At 35.3% G+C, this 26,430-nt stretch overlaps 1 protein-coding gene across 4 annotated transcripts in view; it reads left to right on the forward strand.

Moving 5' to 3' along the window:
- TRIM24 (tripartite motif containing 24) overlaps positions 1 to 26,430 on the forward strand; it is a 104,432-nt gene that overhangs the window by 55,510 nt on the left and 22,492 nt on the right. For all 4 annotated transcript variants that reach the window (XM_070617843.1, XM_070617846.1, XM_070617845.1 and 1 more), the window contains exons 3-8: positions 3,464 to 3,611; positions 8,503 to 8,635; positions 14,432 to 14,548; positions 17,640 to 17,754; positions 20,618 to 20,764; positions 23,975 to 24,092. In XM_070617843.1, the coding sequence (XP_070473944.1) occupies positions 3,464 to 3,611; positions 8,503 to 8,635; positions 14,432 to 14,548; positions 17,640 to 17,754; positions 20,618 to 20,764; positions 23,975 to 24,092 (778 nt within the window). The remainder of the gene's footprint in view (positions 1 to 3,463; positions 3,612 to 8,502; positions 8,636 to 14,431; positions 14,549 to 17,639; positions 17,755 to 20,617; positions 20,765 to 23,974; positions 24,093 to 26,430) is intronic.

Below are 26,430 nucleotides of genomic sequence, written 5' to 3' on the forward strand. Positions count from 1 at the left end.
TCAGGAGAATGACTTAGCAAATACTTTTTATTTTAAAAAGAAAGAGAAAATACATCATAAGTATATATTGATATTTATAAGTCCAATTTGGAGTTGTATGGTTTTATAGTTTATATTTATCTCACTTTTGATTTTATACTTATCTCACTTCTGCAATACTGGAAATCTTGGTTGGTAATTACATTGATATAGTTGTTTTTATATATATATATATACACACACACACACAGTCATCACTTAATGACAGGGATACATTCTGAGAAATGCATCGTTTGATGGTTTTGTTGTGCGTGTCATAGAGTATACTCACGCAAACCTAGACGGTATAGCCTACTATATACCCTACATACCTATGCTATATGGTACTAATCTTATGGGTCCACCGTTGTATATGCGGTCTGTTGTTGACCAAAACATCATTATGTGGTGCATGACTGTACACGTGCATATGTATATATGTGTGTGTATGTATATATCTGTTACAGGGTATATCCTATCAGTTTTGGTACAATCAGGAACCATTTTAATTCTTAAAATTAAGAATTACTAACTAGATACAAACTTGTTTACTGAAAGCATAAATTAAAAACTCTTGAAGTATCACAGAGATAGCAGCTATAAGGGAACAGCTGAGCAACAAAGGCAAAAGTTTGGAATTATTAAAATTAGAGGAAGGGCCTTGTGGGATGCAGTTCAAACATCTAAAGAAGAGTTGTTACTTATCTTCTGCTGGTGTCTGAGCCTTTGGTCATGAGATCTCAGACCTCAGAAGAACAGGAGTAGGCCAGTGGTGTTGGTGTCTTGGAAGTGGTATCTTGGAAGTGGAAGCTAAAGCTGGTTCTACAAGTACTGGAAAAACTGCAAACTAGAGCTAACTGTTGCTTTGGGAAGGAACTGTTGCTGCTGTGGTAAAGCAGCATTGGTTGGTGTGATGTTCACAGAAAATGTAAGCAATTAGGAAGCCAACCAAAATAATCAAGTCTCTTCTTCCTCTGGCATTGTATTCTCCCTCCAGCACCACCTGTTGTTAAAATCTAATGGTGGAACCAGCTTAGAAAGCATAAATATGGCTTGAAGAGTAGGAGTATAGAAGAGATGGTGCTGAAAGTAGACATTATAGAATTGTTTCTGTCAAAACAGAAAGCAAGAAAGACAGCAGTTACTTCACATGTGCACTGGAAATATTCCATCAAATCATCATGTTTTAAAGTTACTTGAAATAAATAACTCTTCTCTGTATGGTTAAGCCACCCTCTTGATAGGCAGGTTCATTTGTTTCATTTTGCTTTTGATGTTAGGGATTTAATTTCTTTAAATTTAAATTTGTATAACTACATGAAAAATATTTATATAGCTCCAATGTAAAATCTGTAAAACAGGATGTATTTAGAGAACTCAAATTTCAATCCCTGTCTCATCTACCTTATTTCTTCTCTGCCTTCTAGGTAACCATTTAATTTCTTTTATGGTTTATCCTTCCATTTTTAATAGTATTTTATATATAATTTTAAGTAATTTTATCTTTTTAAGGTAATAAGCAAATATCGTCCCACCCCATCTCCATCTTTCTTAGATAAGCAGTATCATGATAGGTTTTTCCACTTATTTTATTTTATATACTAGAAATTTTACCCACCAGTATCTATTGAGCTCCCTCATTCATTTTTGTAGCATAGTGTTGAGATGAATTGTTAAGGGGCCGGCCCGGTGGTGCAGCGGTTAAGTTCGCTCATTCCGCTTCTTGGCGGCCTGGGGTTCGCCTGTTCAGATCCCGGGTGCGGACATAGCACCGCTTGGCACGCCATGCTGTGGTAGGCGTCCCACGTATAAAGTAGAGGAAGATGGGCACAATGTTAGCTCAGGGCCAGGCTTCTTCCTCAGCAAAAAAGAGGAGGACTGGCAGGAGTTAGCTCAGGGCTGATCTTTCTCAAAAAAAAAAATGTTAAGTGACATTCTTATAGAGGTGATAGTTGAAGCTAAGGGAGTGGAGGAGACCAATCCTCAGAACTATCGAAAATCTAAAGAATCAGAGGAGGAAGAGTGGTGGGGGGATCCAGAGGGGCCATCAGGAGATAAGAGGATCTGGAGGTATCAAGGAATCCAGAGGATTTCTAGGAAGCAGGAGTCAGTGGCATCGAATGATATTAGAAAGATCGAAGATGATAAGAACTGAGAAAAGGCAGGTTTTGGTTTATGGAAATGTTATCCAGATATTTGCAATTTGGTTAATGTAAACCACTGACTGAGAGGGAAAATTTTTTTTCCCAGCCACGAATGATACCATGAGGACTGCTTATATGTTGTGTAAATTTAATATCTATTCTCAGAGAATAGTGCCACCATCTACACGACTAACCAAGGTGAAAACAGAGCTATCTCTTCTTCACTTCCCATATGCAGTGCATCTTCCAAACGATTCAGTTTTACTTCCTGAACCTCCCTCATTCATCTCTACTTCTGTCCACTTTCACCTAAACCACTGAGAAAGCCTCCTACTTGTCTCTGTGTAGAAACACTTGCCCTTCTCTAATCTGTTCTCTACATTGCAGGGGCAGCGATTTTAAAAATGCAGATCTGGCTATGTTGCTTACTTAAGAGATTTAGGAGACTTTTTCAGACAAAGACTAAAATCGTCATCTGACCCTGCTTGATCTGGCCGCTGCCTGTCTTGCCACTAGCTTCTTCTCTTGCCAGTCTTCTCCTTGATCTCTCCCCTTCAGTCATACTGGCTTTCTGTCAGTTCTTTGAACCTACCATGCTCTTCTTGCCAGAGGTTTTTACATGCTGTTCTCTCTACCTAGAAGGCTTTTCATCAGTAATTGATGACTCAACTTTCATATCTTGGTGCTAATATGATCTCCGTAGAAGCTTTGCCTGGATAATCTCTCCTGTCACTTTCCCCAGCCTTCCAGCCTTACTAAGATGAGATCAGTTTCCCTCATCATATGCTCTTATAGCTTCTCTTACTTTCCTTTATGGCTCTTCTCAGTTTATAGTTATGTTTTAGTGTGGTTATTCCACTAACGTAGGTCTGCCTCACTTTTAATCTTTACAACTATTCAGTAAAATCTGTGTTATTATCCTTATTTTAGAGATGAGCCTTCTAAGTAACCTGTCCAAGACTACTGGGCTAGTAAATGGGAGAATTGGAATTTGAACCCACATTTCATCTGTGAGACTAGGTATCATAAGGACAGGGACTGGGTTTGCTTTTCCTGATCGTTGTATCCTCAATGCTTAGCGTAGTGCCTGGAATATTTGATATATTGAACTAAGGACAGTGTCCTGCTATTTCCATTTCCTGTATATAATTTTAAACGTAAAGTCAGTTTAAATTTACAAACACTAGTAAGAAGATAACTGATAGAGTCAAGTATGGTTTGTATATCATTTATGGATGACTAGTGATATGACCATCTCTTCATTTTTCTCAAAAATCGATGTGGCGTGTTTCTTTTATCAGGTGTGTACAAGCTGTGAGGACAATGCAGAAGCTAATGGGTTTTGTGTAGAGTGTGTTGAATGGCTCTGTAAGACGTGTATCAGAGCTCATCAAAGGGTGAAGTTCACAAAAGACCACACTGTGAGACAGAAAGAGGAAGTATCTCCAGGTAATAAATTAGTTCTTTTAATCTGTTTTTTTCTCTGTCCCTCCCACCGTCTTTTCTTCCTTCCTGTACTGACTTGTTTTGATATACTTTTAAGCATTAAATATACTCTTGTTTTTTAATACAATTAGGTCTAGACTGTAGTTGAAATTTGAACACTTAAACACGTTGGTAAGTATGAATAGATAGAAAATCCTTCTGCCTTATATTCATACTCTCAACTCTCTTTCTCCTATAATGCCTTAATTTGGTGTGATGGTACAGCAAATGAAAAAAAAAACCCTGCTTTTTGAATTTTTCTCTCTTATCTCTTCTTTTATTTCTAAGATGACAAGGGGTGAGTTCAAAGTTTTACAACTCTTTTCTTTCTGATATTCTTGAAGTAAACCTGTTTCATTATATTTGATATATGGATAACCAAAGAAGCTTTGCTTTTAATGTAAGTGTGGTTTGTGGGTTTTTATGTTGTTGCTTATAATGTAAAGTTTACTGATACTTTTTTTATTCTAGTAAAATACATGTAACTTAAAATTTGTCATTTTAACCATTTTTAAGTGTAGATTCAGTGGCATTAATTGCATTCATAATGTTATGCAACCATCACTACTGTATATTTCCAAAACTTTATCACCCCAAAAAGAAACTGTATCCATTAAGTAATAACTGTCCATTCTCCTCTCCCCCCAGCCCCTGCTAACCTCTAATCTACTGTCTGTCTCTTTGAATTTGCTTATTTCAGATATTTCATATCAGTGGAATTATACAGTATTTGTCCTTCGGTATCTGGCTTATTTCACTTATCACAGTGTTTTCAGGGTTCATCCGTGTTGTAGCATTTTTCAGGACTTTGTTCATTTTTATGGCTCATTAATATATTTTTATTTAAAAATTATTACTTATTGAGTCAACCAGTGTTTGTATGCCTATTCTATATTCTAGGAACTTTGGTAGATACTAGGGATGAAAAGTTGAATAAGAGAGATGCTTCCTACCCTCATGATGAAGGCTATGAACAAATTAACAATCATAATTTGGCCTCACAAATTCTGTGGGATCACGTGAAAGAAATGCAAATTCAGATTGGGAGATTTAGGTTCGAGGCCAAATCTGGGACTTCAAGGATGAATAGAAGTTCATCATGTGAAGGGGAAGAGTGGGGAATACTGAAGCACATGTGCAAATTTCCAGAGGGGAAAGTTGAGTGTAGCCGGAGAGTAAGATGCCAGAGGAAGAGTAGTAAGGGATGAGGCTAGCAGTCTGGAGACACAGGAAAAGGGGGAGATATAATTTCTGAGGATACTGATAAAGAAAAAGCACAAAAGAGAAAAGGCCAGGCATAGATTCAGATAAGTTTAATAGCTTAGTATTGGAAAGACTTATGTTTTTCTGTGAAGTCAGCCTTCTATTGAAGAAAGAGAGCAGAGGAAAGAGGATTAAAAGGTAAGGAATGTGGAGGATATTTAAAATAACTTCAGTTGAAAGAGAGTGCCAGCTTCGGAAGCAGATGGGTTGCTTACTAACTTTGAGGTTACATTTAATGTGTAGGCCTTAAAACTTTCTCCATCAGGCCTCAGTAGTCTGGATGTGAGTATAAAGAAGAATTGAACTTATCTTGGGTTGGGGTTTAGTTTAGTTGGACAGTTGTTTCAGAAGTTCAAGGGGGTAAGAAATACAGATTATAGCATGTACTGAAATGAAGGATTTGGGGATTTTAACCATATCAAGGAAGTGAACTTGATAGTGTCAGTTGATAGGGTGAAAGAAACGATTAGGGACTAGAGATATGATGAGGTACAGTGAGAGTAGTTAACTAAGAATTGGAAGGTTAGGGGCTGGCCCAGTGGTGCAGCAGTTAAGTGCACATGTTCTGCTTCAGCGGCCCAGGGTTCACCAGTTCGCATCCCGGATACAGACATGGCACCACTTGGCAAGCCGTGCTGTGGTAGGCGTTCCACATATAAAGCAGAGGGAGATGGGCATGATTGTTAGCTCAGGGCCAGTCTTCCTCAGCAAAAAGAGGAGGATTGGTGGCAGATGTTAGCTTAGGGCTAATCTTCCTTAAAAAAAAAAAAAGGAAAAAAGAAAAGAATTGCAAGGTTAGAGAATAGAAGTTGTTAGAGTGGGGTGTTTGAATTTATGATTATAGAAATGGGACAGTTATGGACAATCAATAATCTAGGGTGGGACCATGATGTATATTGAATGGAATAAGTAGCTAAAATAAAGTACAAGTCTCAAGATGAAAACGTCTGAGATGCTTGTCTTTATGTAGCGATTTATGTGGACTTCTAAATCATCCAGCACGATGATGAGACTTAGAACTAGGAGGATGCCTGTGAGTCAGGATCTGAATTTTTTGATAAATAAAGGAAATCTATAAATGGGTGAGATGATGTCCTAATTGTCTAAATCAGAAGTTCTATAAATAATAATTCCTGGACAGTGGGCACAAATCAGGATGTCCCAAGCCAAATATAGATATATGGTCACCTTATCTACTCTGATGCCCAGATGACAAGAACATCAAGGAGAAGGGTGCAGGGAGCTATGAGGATATTCAAATTACTAATATTGAACCATCTTTGCATTGCTGGAATTAATTCCATTTGGTCTTGGTGTATTGTGCTTTTTAATATTTTTAAAATATATAGTTAATTTTCTCTATCTGGTTATCTTCCTTTTTTCATTCTGAACTTAATGTATTTTTACCTTCTTTTTGATCTGACTAGATAGTAGGTTATCTTTTTGTCTTAATCTACAGAAACAGCTGTTAAACTTATTTATCTAATTATCCTTTACGTATTTTTAGATCACTAATTTTGTTTAATTCCTCTCAGCTTACCTTAGTTTTATTTTAAAATTGTATTACTAACTTCTTTGAGAAGTACTTGACATTCATTTTTCATTTTCTTTGGAATTGTAAGTGTTTAAAGCTTGATTTATGATTTGCCACTTTGATTTCTGCTGGGTTAGATATTCTGCATTTATGGTTACCAAGCAGTTGGGGATTTACAAATTATTGTGGTTGTTATTTTCTACTTTGGTAGATTTTAAATAATAATATGGAAAGAGGCCCATGATGTATATTAAATGTGAAAAGCAAGTTGCTGAACAGTGCGATTATTATGAACCTAATAATTCATTTAAAAAAATTTTCCAGTGCTTGGGTTTTATTTGTTTGTTTCTGGTTTCAACTTGATAGTTTTCTTATATTATGATCAGAAAATGTGAGTCTATTAACTCATTCTACTTGCTGGCACATGTTTAAGGTTTTTGTAAACATTGATAATATTTTTCATATTTCAGATAAATAAAAAATTTATATAACAAAGAGAGACCATAAAAGTTTACCATATGAGAAAAAGGAGAAAGCCTTTCTAGAAGCAGTTCTCAAAAACTAAAGCCATAAAAAATAAAAACTGATAAATTTTTCTATAAAAAATTCTAAGGATCTGTTTGGAAAAAATACCATTAAACCAAGTCAGACTGGGGAAAATATTTCCAGAATCTTTGGCAGGCAGTATGTCAAATGTGTTTATAAATTGATAAAAAATGACAATTGGACAGGAAAATAGCAGAGGTTATGAACAGGCAGTTCTTTTTTTTTTTTTTTTTTTTCTTGAGGAAGAAGTCCTGAGCTAACTGCTGCCAATCCTCCTCTTTGTGCCCATCTTCCTCTACTTTATGCCTACCACAGCATGGTGTGCCAAGCAGTGCCATGTCCACACTCGGGATCCGAACTGGTGAACCCCGGGCTGCTGAAGCAGAACGTGTGCAGTTAACCACTGCGCCACTGGGCTAGCCCCAGGCAGTTCTGAAAAGAGATACAAATGGTTGATCAATGTGAAAATTTGTTGAATCTCAGTTGTTAAAGAAATGCATCCAGAGATAGCGAAATCTTTTTTTTCTTTGCCTGCCAAATTGGCAAATATTAGAAATATTGAGAAAACTCTGTTAGTACGATAATAACCACTCCACACTGGTGGGAGTACAAATTGGTACAACTTTTTGCAGGACCATTTAGTTAGTTATGTATAAATTACTCTTTGACCCAACGATTCTACTACTAGGACTTTATCTTATAGTAACATTCCATGATTTATAAATTTCATGTTTATTTCATCATTATCATACAATATTGAAAGATAAGAGACATTCAAATGTCCACTGGCAGGTGTTATATCCATTTGATGGAATACTATATAGTTAATAAATAAGTGAATGTATTTACTAACACATAAAAGTATCTAAGATAGAGTTAAGTGGGAAAAAAATCTTACAAGACAGTATGTGTAGTGCCATTTTTTTAATTTTATAAAACAAATTACCTTCTAGTATATATACTTATATACATAGAAAAACAACCAGAGGAATATATACCAGGTTATTAATAGTGGTTATATCTGGAGGTGGGATTATTCCTGAAATGTTTGGATTTTTATGGTTAATTATTAGCGAGATAACTGGTGTTTACTGTTTAATCAATCGTTGTATTTATTTGTATTCTGATTTTTCTATTTAACATTATAACATAAGCATTGCCCAGTTTTGTCCCCACTCTGGATAACTGTTGAGAAGTTACATGGATGACTACAGTATAATAGTCAAAATTTTATGATTATTTCTGTGTTAATGGATATCCTCTGTTAGGATTTTTGCAAAAGTGAGGAAAAAATTTTTTCACCACCTCTTTTATACATTTTTATTAGATTTTCTGAATTTTATTTTTAAAAATCTCCCATATTTAGAATAGAACACATCACTTGGTTCACACTCACTTCTCTGGGCTATTTTCTTAAGACCTTCAATGGGTTTGAATTTAAATGGACAATCTAATAATTATTTACTAACCAACTGTTAAATTTCTTCTTCTTGCCTTCCATTGTTTCTACAGAGGCAGTTGGTGTGACTAGTCAGCGACCAGTGTTTTGTCCTTTTCATAAGAAGGAGCAGCTGAAGCTTTACTGTGAAACATGTGACAAACTGACATGTCGAGACTGCCAGTTATTAGAACATAAAGAGCATAGGTATCAGCATCTTTCGTTATTTACATAGATTCATAATACAGCTTTATGAAGACTAGAGGTTTACTGGCACCCTAGCCAAAGGCAGTTGGCAAATAATGTTTTGTTTGGCTAGCAGTATGTTGGCACCTTCCAGGATTTATCAACTTTGGCACTATTGACATTTTTGGCCGGATAATTCTTTGGTGTGAGGCACTGTCTGGTGCATTGTATGGTATTTAGCTGCATCTTTGACCTCTATTCACTAGATTCCAGTGGCATCCTCCTGGTTGTGACAAGCAAAACTGTCTCCAGACATTGCCAAATGTGCTGGGGAGCAAAATCACTCTGAGTTTAGAACCACTGGCCTATACGCTGTTTTAATATATGTGGAATTAGTTGCTAGTGTTGTTTAATGGGGAAATTTTACATTAAAAAAAAAAATCTAGATCTTTTGGTCTTTTTGAGAAAATGGCAGCTGTTGTAGCCCTGGGCCCCATATACCTTCATGTCAGCATTTGGCTGGACTTGACTTTAGTGCTCTTTACAATGAGGCATGCCTTTTCCAATTCATCATAGTTTCTACTAAAGCTTACGTTTAAATCTTACTTCCACAGGCATTTCAGTTAGCAACCACTAATTTAAACAGTAAAATTCTGGTTAACCGATACAAATATAATAATTGCTTAAAATGGTCTAGGCTCTATATAATGACAGATTAGGTAATTTGGACCACCCATCCCAGGGATGATAACTAGAAGAGCTGGACAAACTGCAGAAATTATTGATAAATTTTAGTGCTTAGTAGTAAAGAATTATTGGACCATGATTGGATTGCAGTGGGGACAGAGAATGGTAGGGGTTTTTTCCCCCTTGAGGCATTTGCCTAGAGATTGAGGAGTACCTTTAATAGGCTCACAAGGCTGGCAATACAGGAATTGGAGTTAAGGGATCACAGGGGTTGAACGTTTCTCTTTGCTATAAGTTGGGATCCTGAAAGTCTACACTATTATAGTAAAGATGCACTAGCTAGTGAATAGTTCCTCACAAGAACTAAAGCTCAGCATCACATCTTCTTGGTACCCAAAGTTAGATTAAATTGAAATCATAGTGCTGGTGCCCCAAGATACCTGATAGAGCCAAATGTAAATCTTCCACAGAGAAAGAAAACATCATCCTAGGCCTCAAATTTATTCAATAATGAGTTTTTCAAAATGGTCCAGAACACAATTAGAAGTAACCAAGTATGCTAGGAGATAAGACAATGTGAAAAAAAAACTAGCAGATAAAATAAACAATATAAAAAGACTCTCAGGGCTGCATCTTATTATGTGGAAGATGATAAGAGACAAAGTGGAAAATTTGGGTGGAGAACTAAAAACTTTAAAAAAGAATGAGATGGAAAGTTCAGAAATGAAAATTACAGTAACTGAAATTAACTCATTAGAAGGTTTCACAGCAGATTTGACATTACAGGAAATGAGAATTAATGAACTAGAAGGAAATATTTTAAATATCCAGAATGAAGCTTGACAAACAGGAGGATGGAAAGCAGAAGAGGGATAGAGAAGATATAACACAGGTTGTAATTGGGGTCCAAGCAGAGAAGTGGGAGAGGATGGGAAGGAAGCAAGAATTGAAGACAGAATGTAATAGCTTAGAACTACATCTAGCCCATGTTTAAGAAACCCCATAAACCTCAAGCAGGATTATTTAAAAAGAAAGTAATATTTTTAAAGTACAGAAAGAAAAGAAGTACAAAACTAAAATCCTATACCTAGTGAACATATTCTTCAAAAAGGAAGGATAATGAAAGATGTTTTCAGACAAAATGAAGTGGGAGAATATATCCCCAGTAAACCCTCACTAAAGTACACTTTAGACAGCGGACGAAAAATAATACGTGATGCATGACCGAAAAAGAGCAATTAAAATGATAAGTATGAGTAAATCTAAATGTTGACTTATGAAACAAAAATGTCTTGTTGGTGTGTGTTATGTGTGTGTATTGTATATCACAGAGCATAAATGTTAGGAAGGTGTGAAGTTTGTATTCTAAGGCTCATACATAGTTTAGGCTGAGGGAAAAAGTACAAATTAATATTAGATGATAAGTTAAGATCTACATTTTGTAATGTCTAGAGGAGTCGCTAAAAGAAAAGTGAAAGTATCTATGAGTATCAAGATAACAGAGGGGAGAAAGTAGAATAATTAATCAGTCTAAACACTGGCCCAAAAAGGAAAAAGGAACAAAGAACAGATGGGATTTAATAAAGACTTGATAAGTTAGTAGATCTAAAAATATATTTGTAATTATAATAAATGTAAATGGATAAAATGTTCCAAATTAAAAGATTTCAGTCTGGATAGGAAATAAAACAGATAACCTGCTATTTGCTTTTTAAAAGAAACATCTAAAACCTGAGTATATAAAAAGAATGATGGGAAAAGATAGGCCATACAAACACGAACCAAAGACAGGCTGGTATAGCAGACAGATACAGAGGGAAACTTTATAGTGATAAGAGGTTCTCTACATCTAAAAGATAGAACAGTTCTAAATTTATATGCCCCCTAACTTTGAAGTATGTAAAGAAAAATGACAGAACTTAGAATAAATAGACAAACCCACAGAGTGGGAAATTTTAACATGCTTCTCAATAATTGACAAAACAAGCAGACCAAAAATCAGCATATTTCAGTAAGATTCAAATAACACACTTAGCAAATGACCTCATGGATGTTAAGGAAGAGTGCACCCAATAATATACAGTCTTTTCAAACATAAAAAGAAAAAGTTGAATTGACTATATGCCGTCAGTCTTAAATTTGAAAGGATTGAAATCGTATAAAGTCTTGTGTAAACTCAATGTAGTTAGTTTAGAAAACAATAGATGAGACAATCTCCATATATTTGAAAATGAAGAAATGCAATTCATATGAAAACTAAATGCAATGATGCATGATTCTGGACTGTGTCCTGGACTAGAAGGGGAAAAGTGATACAGAGGACATTATTGAGACAAATGGCATAATTGGAATATGGTCTGTAGATTAGATGAAAGTATTATCTCAATGTCAATTTTCCTGTATTTAATAATTATACTATGGTTACATAATAGAATATCCTTGTTTTTAGGAAATGCACAGTAATTGCTAAGGCATTAAAGTGCTATGATGCAATATTTGAAAAACTGTGTAAAGGTATATGTGAGATCTCTATACTATTGCAAATTTAACTTTGCACTTATTTCATAATAAACAATTAAAAGTAAATAAAGCATCAAAGGAGAAATCCCAATAGATATTAGAAAATATTTTTATCTAAATGATAGTGAAAATACTATCCTTGAATTATACTGCTAAAACCATGATTTGTGGGAAATATGTATCATTAAGTACATAGATAGTGAGGATTAAAGGTAAATGTGCTAAACGTTTATCTCAACTTGAAAAAAAACCCAGCAAATTAAACCCAAAGTAAGTGGGAAAGAGGACAATAAAGACAAGTGCAGAAATTAATGAAATAGTCAAAGCCAAAAATTGGATCTTTCAAAAGACAAGTAAAACTAACAAATCCCTTTATGAATGATTAAGGAGAGAGCAGGCTCAAATAACCAATGTCAGGAGCGAAAAGGGGGCATCACCTCCTTTTCTAAAGGCAGTTAAGAATATTAAAAAGATATCTGTCGATAGATTTGAAACTTTTGTTTTTTTTAAAGATTTTATTTTTTCCCTTTTTCTCCCCAAAGCCGCCCAGTACATAGTTGTATATTCTTCATTGTGGGTCCTTCTAGTTGTGGTATGTGGGATGCTGCCTCAGTGTGGTTTGATGAGCAGTGCCATGTCCGCGCCCAGGATTCGAACCAACGAAACACTGGGCCGCCTGCAGCAGAGCACGCGAACTTAACCACTCGGCCATGGGGCCAGCCCCTAGATTTGAAAATTTTTAAGTGAAAAGGGATAATTCTTAGAAAATATACCTTACCAAAACTAGCACAAGATAAAATAGAAAATCAGAACAGTCCTTTAATGTAAATCTAAAATTTTATAACTTTCCCACAAAGAAAACTACAGACCCAGATGACTTATGCTGATGAATCTACAACATAGGTAAGATCAAAATAATGTCTTTTTAATACAGTCTTGTCCAAAGAATGATAAAAGAATGAATTCTCTCGAACTTGTTTTCTAAAGAATAAAAATAGAAAATTACAGACTAGTCTTACCCATGAAATGAATATAAAAATTCTAAGAAATAAATTAGGAAACCAAATCCAGTAATATTGTGATTTGTGGACAATATAATCACAACCAATTTGGCCTTTATTTTAGCACTAAAGAGTTCATTTAACATGTGAACATCATTCATGTAATTCATCATATTAAAGAAATAAAGGTAAAAATTATATGACTATCTCAATAGAGGCAGAAGAAACATTCAATTAAAAAAATAAATCCATGATAGAAAGTTTTAGCAAACTAGGAATATAAGGAAATTTGTTAAACCTGATAAAGATTATCTATGAAAAGAACTAGAAAAAACATCATAATGGAATGTTGAAAGTTTTTACATTGAGTTTAGGAACAAGACAAAGATGACAATTTCATTTAACATTACATTGTAATAAGGTCCCAAAGAGTGTAGTAATGAAAAAAAAGTTTACTAAGATAAAAAACTTGTTACCTAAGAAAGAATTTAAAATGTCATTGTTTATAAATATGATTATGTACAGACAAAATCCAATAGAAATATTATCAACCGTATGTCCCTCTTTTTTTTTTTAACTCTGGCATTACATTTCTGTTTATAGTACTCATTGATTTAATTACACTTAGACTTTTAAATCATGTTATGTAAAACACTGTATTTTGTGCTTTTTATGAAAAACTGTTAATGAAACTCTTCATGGGTATCTTCTACATCATTGTCTGTTTCTCTAGAGCTACTCGAGTCATCTTGTGTAGTTTGTCAGAGGTTGTCATCTTCACTTCCAAGTTAAATTACTTTAAAGTGCTGTGTTTTATGATATTGTTGCTTGAAGCTTTATCACATGCAAGGGATACCATCAGGAGTTTAGCCTCCCCACCCCCCTGTCCCAATTTATCTTAAAGGCTTATATTTGTGACTTCTATAGCACAATTACGTATTGTTTAAAAGTGATCTTCAGGGGCCAGCCGCGTGGCACAGCGGTTAAGTTCGCACATTCCACTTCTCAGTGGCCAGGGGTTCGCTGGTTCCGATCCTGGTCGCGGACATGGCACCACTTGGCAAATGCCATGCTGTGGTAGGCGTCCCACATAGAAAGTAGAGGAAGATGGGCGTGGATGTTAGCTCAGGGCAAGTCTTCCTCAGCAAAAAGAGGAGGATTGGCAGTAGTTAGCTCAGGGCTAATCTTCCTCAAAAAAACAAAAAAGTGATCTTCAAAATGTTTATTTACAGCATCAAGCTTTCATGATTATTAACTTGCAAAACAGTTAATAAATATGCTTAAATATCTATGATTACTTTTTGCCAGGTCTGCCAAGTGACCCTGTAAGCCTCTAAAACTATGAATGATAGATGTGTGTCTTTCCCAAATTTTCAAAATAATTTAAAGAGTGTTCATGAGTAATATCTGTAATGACTTTGTCTTTCTTAAGGCGTAATTTTGAGAGGAAGGGAAACCCTGCCTTCTAGGGATTTATTTGGTATTTTAAAGATTATTAATACTCTTGTTATCTTAAATAGTTTTCTATTAGTTACTTCTTTGCTTTGGGACTTTTCCTGATTTTAGACAGATATATTTGTGTGAAATAATTATTTACTTATTTCTTCAGATATCAATTTATAGAAGAAGCTTTTCAGAATCAGAAAGTGATCATAGACACACTAATCACCAAACTGATGGAAAAAACGAAATACATAAAATTCACAGGAAATCAGATCCAAAACAGGTAAGTTTACATTTATAGTATTATAATTAATCATGTTTATATAATGTGTAAAGTATATTCATTTTTAGAACAGACATTTTATTCAGCTCATGGTAAAGTAGGTCTAAGTAAGCTGTCAGATGGCTCTAATAATGCAGAGTTGATGAGACTTTTCCAGAAACTTTGGGTTTCTGGGAACTTTGAGTTGGAAAGGTTTCTTTTCAGCCATGAAATTTCAAAACTATTATGGTAATAACCTACGTTTAGTAATGGCTCATTCATCTGGCAGATAATGACAATTTATAATTATCTGATGTTTTCCAATTTTAACAAAATGCCAGGATTTAAAAACAAAATCAACCAGTTTTGCCAGTATTGTGAAGTATTTTGACACTTGATTATATGCATAATTGCTATTTTAAGGATTGCTAAACTTTAAGATGCCTCCTCTGGGCTGTCATGTTTTGACTGCAATGAAGTCTTAGGACACCAGGAGACAGGGATTGTTAAACTGTTTCACATACCTTTTATTCCTTGTCAGATACAGTACTTAAACAGTTTCTACATATTACCTGTTATACCTTTTGCCCTCCAAAGGAGGAAATCATTAACTGTCCAAAGGCTCATGTCTCCTGATTCAGTGACTGGGAGAACAAACCACTAACCTCCATGGGGAAGAGGGAGTTTGTGCAACCCCTCCCCCACTTCTGTTTTTGGTGAGGAAGATTGGCCCTTTGCTAACATCTGTGCCAATCTTTCCTCTACTTTGTATGTGAGTCACCACCACAGCATGACTTGATGAGTGGTGTAGGTCCACACCCAAGATCAAAACCCACAAACCCAGGCCACCAAAGCAGAGCTCACTGAACTTAACCACTATGCCACCAGGTCAGTCTCCTAGCCCCTTTTTTGTCATCTCATTTGGGGCACACACTGACATTTTACCACTTTACAATGCCTATGAAATCCCATGTCCCCTTTCTTTTTGTTGTTTTGCATACAAGAGTGACATGTCACTGCCTAGATAGATCAAGAAATGCTTATTAGAAAGAGCCTGAATAAGAGAGGCCTTGCAGGACGTTTGAATGTTGCTCCTAGGGAAAACTGTGTCAGCCTCTTGTGGTTTATCTTCTTTAAAATCAAGCATCATAATCTGTTATTCTTACCATTTTGGAACATGGCTAGGCTGGAGCATTCAGGATTTTATTTCAAAGAATTCCCTGGTTTACCTGGCTTTCCTTAGAAGATCCTTAAACATAATTTAATCTTTTCTTGATGCCCCAGTCTTATTATTATATCTATTCATTATTATACGTTGTGGTAATAACAGTTATATGCTGTGTCTTTTAGTTTTTATTATTACTATCAGCTCTCATTTCATTTTACCTTTCTCTTGCATAAACTATAGTTAACCAAATACTATTTCCTTTACCAAATTCTAATCACAATACGGTATTTTGCCAAATAGAGTACTTGATGGGTTTAAAAGTTTTTGTATCTGAGTAATTGAAAATTTGTAATGAATATTTATGGAATGATGAGGAGAAATAATTATAGGCATTTCTACCATCTTGTGGCAAATGGTAGCAATTGTAAAATAATTAATTTTATGTAAAAGATCTACCTTTGGTGAAATTGGTGCTTTTGACTTTTTTCTCACTCTTTCACTTATATATATTGTATGAACTATGGGGTGAAGTTCTTAGTTTTATTTCTGTATGCATGTACATTTGTTCCAACACCATTTGTTGAAAAGACCATCCTGTTGTTATTGAATTGCCTTCACACCTTTGTAGAAAATCAGTTGACCATATATGAGTGGGGTTATTTCTGGACTCTCTATTCTGTTCCATTGTGTTTTTCTTTTTTGCCAATACCCTACTTTCTTCATGAGTATAGCTTTTTATAGTAAATCTTAAGATCATATAAGTGTGAATTCTGCAAATTGGTTTTTTTTACCTTGTATTCATGGTTTATGCTGTTTTTGCAAAGTAATGCATTGTTGTGGTGAAGGGTTTTGGCTTTTGAATTGAGGTAAGAGTTAAAGAATCTTCAGATGAGGTGCTAATTGCTCACACTTTTGTAGCCTACCTGATTATAGATGGATTGTGTTCACTGGACTAACTTACTTTTCTGTTACTTCATTTTTATGCACATGCAAACATGGCACTGCTTGTCTCTCTTTCATCCTGTTCTACCACCATGAGGATTAGTTCTTTTGAAGTTGTTTGCTTCTCAGACCTATCTGATTTACTTGATCCTGTAGCCAATATTAATGTCAAATACTTATTTTGAAGAATTTCCAGCAGAGAATAAAATCTCTGCCCTTTTGGTCTTAAGTTTTGGAGGGTAACTGAGAGAAGCAGACAGAAGAAATGAAGCTTTTTACTTATCTCATAATGTTTGGTGGATGCCCCGTTATTCTCTTCTGCTTCCATAAGATACTGTGGTGTGACGCTATCTGTTTTCTTTCTGTTCATCTTAATCTCCATGAAAACAGCATTCCTATTTTCTCTAATCAAAGGAAAAAAGGTATATAGTTGTTGTTGAAGCATAAAGTCGTTGACTGCTTATTTCAAGACAAATGTGTTGTTAAAAGTAGCAGACTACTATTGTTGATTTTTTTTGCTTCTATTCAGGTATAATAAATACTGTAGCAATTCAGATGACTAAGATAAGAGTGCCAAATTTACATTTTTCTACTTCTTAGTTGCAGTGAATACAATAAAACTCATTCAGAGTCATGGTTTTCTTTATCTTGTTTATAAGTCATTTTTTTGTCCATCCTTTTAGGCCGAGTATTGATGTTCTTGGGTGTCATTATAAATCTTTCTAAACCATATTTTCTTGAAATATGTTCATTCTCTTGCAATTTTTTACATTTTGATTTTAAGATTGAATTAAGTGACTATGTCTTTCAGAAGAATTTCATTTCTGCTGTCTCATCTTCAAGAAAGTCAATTTAAACTGAAGGACCCTTAGAAATAGATGAGCTTTTAAGAGTTGAAAATATATTGGTCTAATTTTAACATTAAAAAACCAATTTTAAATATTGTAAAAAAAATCTTCTGCTTTACAGTTTAGATTTTTCCCCCTTTTATTTAATTTCCAGGATAATTGAAGTAAATCAAAATCAAAAGCAGGTGGAGCAGGATATTAAAGTTGCTATATTTACGTTGATGGTAGAAATAAATAAAAAAGGAAAAGCTCTCCTACATCAGCTTGAGGTAAGTTACTGTAGTGATTGAACATAGTATTTTCTCGTGTGTTTGTGAATTTGAAATCGCCTTTTTCATGTAATTGTTTCCATTTATGATTCAATAATATTTCTGCTTCATTTGCATTCTTTCTTTCTCAGGTTCTACATTGTAGCTGATAGTTTATGGGTTTATAATACACTAGGAATGTCTTAATCCTTATTGTTTACTTCACAGTGCAAAGCATAATGCCTTGCTTGAAGGAGGAGCTCTGTAAATGTTGAAGAGATGAATCATTTTAGAGATTCATTGAAGTGACGTCTTTGTCACTAAAGGAGGGCAATTGAGCAAAATTTTTTGGAAAGATACACTAAGTTAGCTATATTTAGTTCTCAAATATATACGTTTAATCTTATGAGAAATTAGGTGAAAGGATGTGCCTCTTGCCCTCAACATTTTATAGTCGTAACTATGAACGCAGTAGTTAGGGAGAGATGCTCAAGGCACTTAGCATAGTAGTTTCTCACTGCAGGTATAAAAAACATTACTATCTTAATCAGCTTTTTTATGCTCATGCAGGTCAAGATCCCAAGACAGTGTTTGACTTCAATTAATATGAGGCTACAACTTTTACATTATATATTAACATATTAATTGCATGATATATTAGTGTTGAATTAATATATTGGTGCAGAAAGAATTCACAGTAAAGAAGCAATTTAGAAGGAGAAGAGAATAAAAAATTTTGATGTTTGAAGATTAAAAAAAAGACTCCTAGGAATAATTTAGTTGAACCTCTTTATTTTATAGTTGACAAAATTAAGTCTTTGTCAGAAAGTTCTGTCCTTCCTGGGAAAGCATGGTCATTCCCATGGTTTATCAACCATTCAGGAAACAGAGACTAAAATAATTCTGTTCTTTTGTAAATAAATACTTAGTAAAGAAGTATTCTGGCTAGGAGGAATCAGATCCCATTTACAGTAACTGTATATATGTTTTTTTGTGAGGAAGATTTGCCCTGAGCTAACACTGTGCCAGCCTTCCTCTGCTTTGTATGTGGGATACCTCCACAGCATGGCTAATGAGTGGAGTAGGTCTGCACCTGGGATCCAAACCTGTGAATTCGGGCCACCAAAGTGGAGTGCGTGGAACTTTAACCACTCAGCCATGGGGCCAGCCCCCTACAGTAACTATATTTTCAAGCATTTAAACAATTTAAAAAGCTTTCAAAGCTCTGTTTAAAATGAGACATCTCTTAGATTTGCTTTCTCAGAGATTGGTAGTGCATGCATTGCTGTGGCTTTTTCCAAACTTCACTGTAAGTCAGAATCACTTGTGTTTTTTTAAAAAAAGAAAGATGAGGAACAAAAGATATCCAGATCTCCAAATCTCTAGACATGAATCTGGTCATCAGTATTAGATTTAATCAATTTTAGTGACATATTTTTACAGCACTTTTTAAATATGCCTCTAGTCCTCATACCCCTTTTGCTGGTTCACAAAATCCTCCTTTAAGGCAAATAAAATATAGCCAGGTTTATATAAGATTCAAGAGAAATTGGCCCAAATAGTTGTTACCATAGAAGATCAAGAATGTAGGGCTTCTGATTCTCAATTTGCAATGTCCCCAAAAGTCAACAGAGTTTCTATTCTTTTAGAATGTCTCCAAAGAAACATTTAGTTTTTAGAGAGGTCAGAAACAATCTGAGTAAGTAAGTTATCTCTGAACTTAAATTAGACATGACAAACCATTGACAGTCACTGTGTTTTTTCCTTCATTCAATTTAGCACATGTGTATTTTCTAGATTTGAAACTAACTAGGGCTAGGCTCTAGGTTCATTTTTAAATTGAGAATATAAGTCCTTATTGGAGTATAGCAATTTTACTTTTTTTTTTCCATTGCTGAGGAAGATTTGTCCTGAGCTAACATCTGTGCCAGTCTTCCTCTATTTTGTATGTGCGTTGCTGCCACAGCATGCACACTGACAAGTGGTGTAGGTTTCCACCTGGGAACCGAACTGGGGCCACCAAAGCAGAGTGCACTGAACTTAACCACTAGGCCACAGGGCCAGCCCTAGCAATTTTACTTTCAAACTTTTTTTCAGAACCAATAGAAAGCCCTATTCTTTTCCCCTTTCACTGCCAGGTAAAGGAGATTTTTGGCTAGAGACCTTTAAAATAACCCAAGTTTAGTGCTCTCCACTTTTGATTAACCTGTGTTCTTGCATGTGTACTTTGCTTAGAGAAGTTCTATATTCTGTTTTTAGGTAGCTTTTCTGAGAATGCATTGGTACCATTAGTCACTGTATCAATTGGCTACTATGGTAATTCTCAATAGAAAAAAATAATATGATGCCTTTTTTACCACAAAGCAAGCATAGTGTTGTCTACCACATGGCATGACTGGGCACAAACCTGTTGCAATCAGGACTAGAATGCCTAAAAGGGGAAATCATGTGATTGAATAAATCATGTGATCTAGTAACTTTACTAGATTGCCGGATGGTACATCTATTTTATTTGTGAGTATGGAATTTAACAGCCATTTGCAGTATTATAGTTAATCCCCTTTTTTTTGCCCCCTTTTGGATATTGGAAGATGCATGAACAGAGACCTAAATCCCAGAATATGTAAAACCAGACGAAGGGCCTAGGGGAGGTGGGCAGCAGGGGTGGTGGTGGCGGCAGCAGCAGCTGCAGTGTTTGGAGCAGTTTTTTCCTGTAGTGAGAGTGATCCTTTTCACTAAGGGGAAAAAAACCACTCAGTATTTTCAGTTTCTGTCACTTGAGTTCTTAGCAGTGGTAGTTATTCTGATTTGGTAATCTGAAAATAACCATTAAGTATATATGTTATATGCAGAACTAATTTTGAAATTATTCTCTTCTTGTCAGAGCCTTGCAAAGGACCATCGTATGAAACTTATGCAACAACAACAGGAAGTGGCTGGACTTTCTAAACAGTTAGAACATGTCATGCATTTTTCTAAATGGGCAGTTTCCAGTGGCAGCAGTACAGCATTGCTTTATAGCAAGCGACTGGTAAGATAGACCAAGTATGGCATTTAACATACCATCAAAATACATAGAGAAATGGTGGAGTTATTGAAATACTTAAAATTCAGAAGTGTTTGGTTTTAAAAATATTATTTTTAACTGCCATGATTTAGGTCTAATAACTTCAGTTTATTTTATTTTTTCTAAGATTGGCACCTGAGCTAACAACTGTTGCCAGTCCTTTTTTTTCCCCCTGCTTTTTCTCCCCCAATCCCCCCAGAACATAGTTGTATGTTTTTAGTTGTGGGTCCTCATAATTGTGGCATGTGGGGCACCGCCTCAATGTGGCCTGATAAGCAGTGCCATGTCCACGCCCAGGATCCGAACAGGCGATACCCTGGGCGGCCGAAGGCAGAGTGAGTGAACTTAACCACTTGGCCATGGGGCCGGCCCTCTAATAACTTCAGTTTAAATCTACCATTGTCGCTCCTATTTTTTTCTTTTCCAAGCTTTCTCTGATTAGTGGCAATTGAACTTCACAGTAATAATAATGATAATAGTAAACATTTCCTCATGATCTGTAGTGTGCCAGGCACTAATTCTAAGCATTTTCCATGTAATGTTTCACTTAAACTTTTACATCATTTTTATGAGGTAGATATACCTATGCACCCCGGTTGTATGGGTGATGAAACCAAGGCACAGAATTAAGTAACATGCCTCAGGTCACACAGTCAGAGGTAAAGGCAGAGCTCTAACTCAGACACCTGAGCCTGCAGACTGTGTTCCTGTTGTCAGCTCTGCATTGTTTACTCTGAGCAGTATATGGTGCTGGATATTTTAACCGCATTTGCTATAGAAAAGTGGCTCTGTGATTTGATAAACTATTTTGATAGTAGTCTGGAGCCTTGCTACTGAAAACATGGTCACTGCATACTAATCATCTGAGGAGTCTAGTTGAGTAGATCTGGAGTAGAGCCAGATTCTGTAAACAAGCTCCCAGGTGATCTAATGCTGCTGGTCTGTAGACCATGCCTTTAGGAGCAAGGGTCTAGGAGACATTTAGCCACTGGAAGTCAAACCATATAAACATTCTTAAAAATTCCTGCTTTACTTTCATTTTATTTAAGATTCTACAGAGACTGATACTTTGAAATCAAATTATGACATCCAAATCAGTTTTCTATTCACCTACTCCATTTTTGAAATCAAGTGGCAGAAATTTCCTGTGACTGTTTTGAAATAAGGAAGTGCACTTCTGGATAAACTTTCTAGAAATAGGTTCAAATATTGAGTGCCTTATCAAAAAACTGATATGTAACTGTTTCAAAAACTATTCCTAATCATGAATTGTATTCAACTCTTAGGATTTTTTTTTCCATAATTATCAATGAGGTAGTTTCTCAGTTTTGGGTCTTTTTTTCTTTTTCTTTATTTTTGTAAACTGTTTCACTGGTCTTGTGAAAAACAGCTTCTATATAGTACATGCCTTCTGTTACTTACAGTTTCCTGAAAGTCAAACAGAGAAGGGATAAAAGGAGAAAGTGAGAGAATTGTCTTTTTTCAACTAGACTCATTAGGAATATTTTTACTTGTATGTGTGTAAGAAAACATATTAATCGCACAGTCTCCTTATCAGTTAAAAAATTTGTTTCTCTAATTTTATTGTGATTTTTGTTTGTGATTATAATATGGAGAAAACAGTAAAAACAGAAGATAGGATTACTTAATCTGTACAATGATCTCTTGAAATAGGAGTGAGGGAGATTGTTCTCTAGATTATGCATAGGAGAAAATAGGTACAGCAAATCTTAAGTAACCAATATTACCAGATTCCTGGTTGACTAAATTGTGCTTTTCTAATTTTTAGAAGCCTGTGGAACCAAAGTGGGTTGATGCATCGCTAGTAGCAGATGTAGTTAATAAAATAATTTGCCTGTAATGATGCAAAGCTGAGGCTTGTGATTATTTTTAAATATTTAGAAGGGATTTCCAACCTCAGAAAATTTGAAAATTGCTGTATTATATAACTCTTCTTCAGAGTTCGTATGCTTTGTGAATATAGCCCTGTTTACACAGGTTATCCTTTAAATGATGGCTTTTATATGCTTAAAACATTTTTTTAAAATGCCTCGTGGGCCTGAAATTTCAAGCTTGCAATTCTTAGTTCATCTTTTTGCTGGATAAGGAGGGATTTGAGGGATTGAGAGTAAGAGTAATGGTAAGGTGAAGTCAAAGGACAGGGAAAATTTTTTTTTTTTTTTTAAAGATTGGCACCTGCGCTAACAACTGTTCGCAATCCTCTGTGTTTTTTTCTTTGTTTTTTTTTCTCTCCCCAAATCCCCCCAGTATGTACTTGTATATTTTAGTTGTGGGTCCTTCTAGTTGTGGTATGTGGGACGCTGCCTCAGCATGGCCTGATGAGTGGTGCCATATCTGCGCCCATCGTCTGAACCAGCAAAAACGAAACCCTGGGCTGCTGAAGCTGAGCACACTAACCTAACCACTTGGCCATGGGCTGGGCCCAGGACAGGGAAAAATTTTAAGAGCAAAGGCTTATAGGACCTTCAGGGTTTGTAGGATTATTGGTGTCTGAGCACTAGAGGAAGTAAGCTGGGAAGAAGGATCATCTAGTCGGATATTAAAATCATCAAGAATTACGATAAGAATAATGCTGGAGATGGTAATAGTGAGCCAGGAGCTAAACTCTTGAAGAACTGAAGGAGAATTACCAAGTGTTCACTGAGGGCTGCATTGTGGAGCAGGGTGGGTGGTATGAGTGATGACATGAGATTCAAAGCATAGGAGCAAGGAGAACTGTTGTGAGTTGTACTTAGATTTCCTTAGAGAGGTTAATTTGTATTTTCTGTAACTCATTAGCCCCTTAATCTAAATTCTGAATTCTTCTTTAAAAGAGTAAGTAAAATAAAGAGCAAAATGTGTTAAAAATTTTTTATTTACAGATGTTTAGTTGGTGTTTCTGTAAAGTTTTATTAAAAAACTGACTTTAACGTATCACTTTCAGATAATTTTTAATTTTGTATTCAACAGTATAGCTGAGTTATACCTCAGAACTTTTAACATGTTTTGGAAATAAAAATGTGTTGTATGTCCACAGTTTATAACATATATGATTATTTATTTTGTGTTGGTATACATACCAGAGACCATTTTTTTGTTTATTTACTGGGAGCTTAATAAATTATTTGCTTGATAAAGATACTGATGTTTAGTTGTCTCTCTCCTTTCTTTTAGATTACGTACCGGTTACGACACCTCCTTCGAGCAAGGTGTGATGCTTCTCCAGTGACCAACAATACCATCCAGTTTCACTGTGATCCCAGTTTCTGGGCTCAAAATATTATCAATTTAGGTAGGCATTATGTAATTTTCTTAAAGTGCCATTTGTTCCTGGAACTCTTATCAATTGTAACATGTTATTGAAAATGTATTCCTTTCCACCCCTAAAGCGTTTTCATTATCTTGTTTTAAAGACAAGGAAATTTTGCTACTATTTACCTAATGTGTGTGTTTATGTGACACACACATGAATGTAAACACATGTAAGTATGTGGATGATATGAAACATCCTTTATATTGACTGACACAGTGTCTAGACTTCAGGAATTAGGAGTTCTTTTTCGCAGAGAATCTTGATTGTACTGTTAACTGTAGATTTGTCAGAATGGGTTGGTAAAACTCTTGACTGTATTAAAACAGGATTTTTGATATTTAGAATGTTTCTGTTAAATAGTATTTCTCATACTGTTATTGTCGTACTTACTCTGTAGACCCAGTCTTCAGGTGCTTAATGGTTCATTTGCTTTATGTTGTTAGGGAAGACTTCTCGTTTGTTCCTTTTGCCTTTTATGTAGTAATTATATATATATTTTAACTTTTTAATTGAAGTGTAACACGCGTACGGAAAAGTGCCCAAATTTTAAATATTAGAGCCCAGTGATTTATCACAAAGGGAGACTAACATTTTGGTAACAGGAGCTCAAATATCCTTGCAGGCAGTTTAGCAGAAAGTTATTGCTTCAGCTTTTTTGTTACATTATTTTCTAGTGGAATTAGTTTTCACTTTTTGCCTTCTTTCTTAATTTCTTTTTTTTTTTCTTGAGGAAGATTAACCCTGAGCTAGCTACTGCCAATCCTCCTCTTTTTGCTGAGGAAGACTGGCCCTGAGCTAACATCCATGCCCATCTTCCTCTTCTTTCTATGTGGGACGCCCACCACAGTATGGCTTTTGCCAAGCGGTGCCATGCCCGCACACAGGATCCGAACCAGCGAACCCTGTGCTGCCGAGAAGCAGAATGTGCGCACTTAACTGCTGCGCCACCGGGCCGGCCTCTCTTAATTTCTCATAGAGAAACTATAGAAACAAATTTAAGAATTCCCTAAACATTCTTTTTTATTATTATTATTAAGATTATGATGGTTAACAACCTTGTGAAATTACAGTTGTACATTATTGTTAGTTATTCCCTAAACATTCTTAATCAACCACCAATACTCCCTTTGATGACAGTTTTTCAGCTCATTGACTTTATTTCAAAATCATCAAAGATGGTTGCTCTCTCATTCCCTAGACTAGATTCCAGGTAGGAAAGGAAGAAATAGCTAGAAAGAGGGCCAGTTTCTCAGAACACACCAGGAAGGGAAGAAACAGGCATACACAAATCTCATCCATACAAAGAAGGAGACAAGTTTCTCAAATTTGTTTATCCTGGCTTCTGAGAAACATAGAAGAAACATCTTATTGCAAGGGAAAAATATTGATCCAGGTGAATATTTGGTTAATGTTTTGGTAACTTTGGGTAAGTTGCTCAATCTCTCTGAACCTTAGCTCCCTTTATCTGTAAAAATGACTTTAATAAGAATATACATAGACCTATTGTCACAGGAAGTATTTAACGAATAATAACCATATTTTTTTAGGATGCATATTGGTTAGTAAATCCAAAACATTTAATCGAGTCTGTACTGTTGAAGAAATCAAGCTTTGCCTTATGCTTGGATCAGACCTGTTAGAAATACCGTTAAACCCTAAAAGTGTACTTGTAAGCCAGTCAAAGTATTCTCCATCAGAGAACTGACAGAGTATACACTGTGAAGGTGTAAGGAACTTGAGAAATTACAAGTTGTTAATGCTAAAGAATCAGAAATACTCCATGGGATTGCTTTTAGAACCAGTGTCAGGTTTGCTTGCTTTGTTTTGATGTGTGACAGCAGTTCTCAAAGTATAGTCAGAGGCCCCTGTAGGGGACCACAAAGGACTCTCTTTTCCAACTACATATCCTTGTGTGGCTGGATTTTCTTCATATATTTAAACCTAAACAATATATTGTGACAGATAATGCAGAAACAGATAAGAGTTCAGCTATTAACTCAGACATGTAAAGAGATTTTCAAAAATGTAAAACAGTGCCACTTTACTACATTTTTTTAAAGTTATTTTTCATAAAAATGTGTTGTTATGGGTTTATTGTTATTTTTAAATGAAGTAATGAGTAAATTTTCTTTTAATTTTCATTTTTAGTTTCTAATATGGTAAATTTTGATAGATAGAACCTACATAAGCAAGGCTCTTGGGGGCCTTCTATTTTTAAGAGGGTAAACGGCTCCTGAGACCAGAAAGTTCCTTGGCAATTCTGAACTTCAGCGAAAAATACCCTTACAAAATGTGGTATTTTACTGTCAGGAAAACT

This window comes from Equus przewalskii, chromosome 4 (genome assembly GCF_037783145.1).
Source record: "Equus przewalskii isolate Varuska chromosome 4, EquPr2, whole genome shotgun sequence".
Taxonomy (NCBI): domain Eukaryota; kingdom Metazoa; phylum Chordata; class Mammalia; order Perissodactyla; family Equidae; genus Equus; species Equus przewalskii.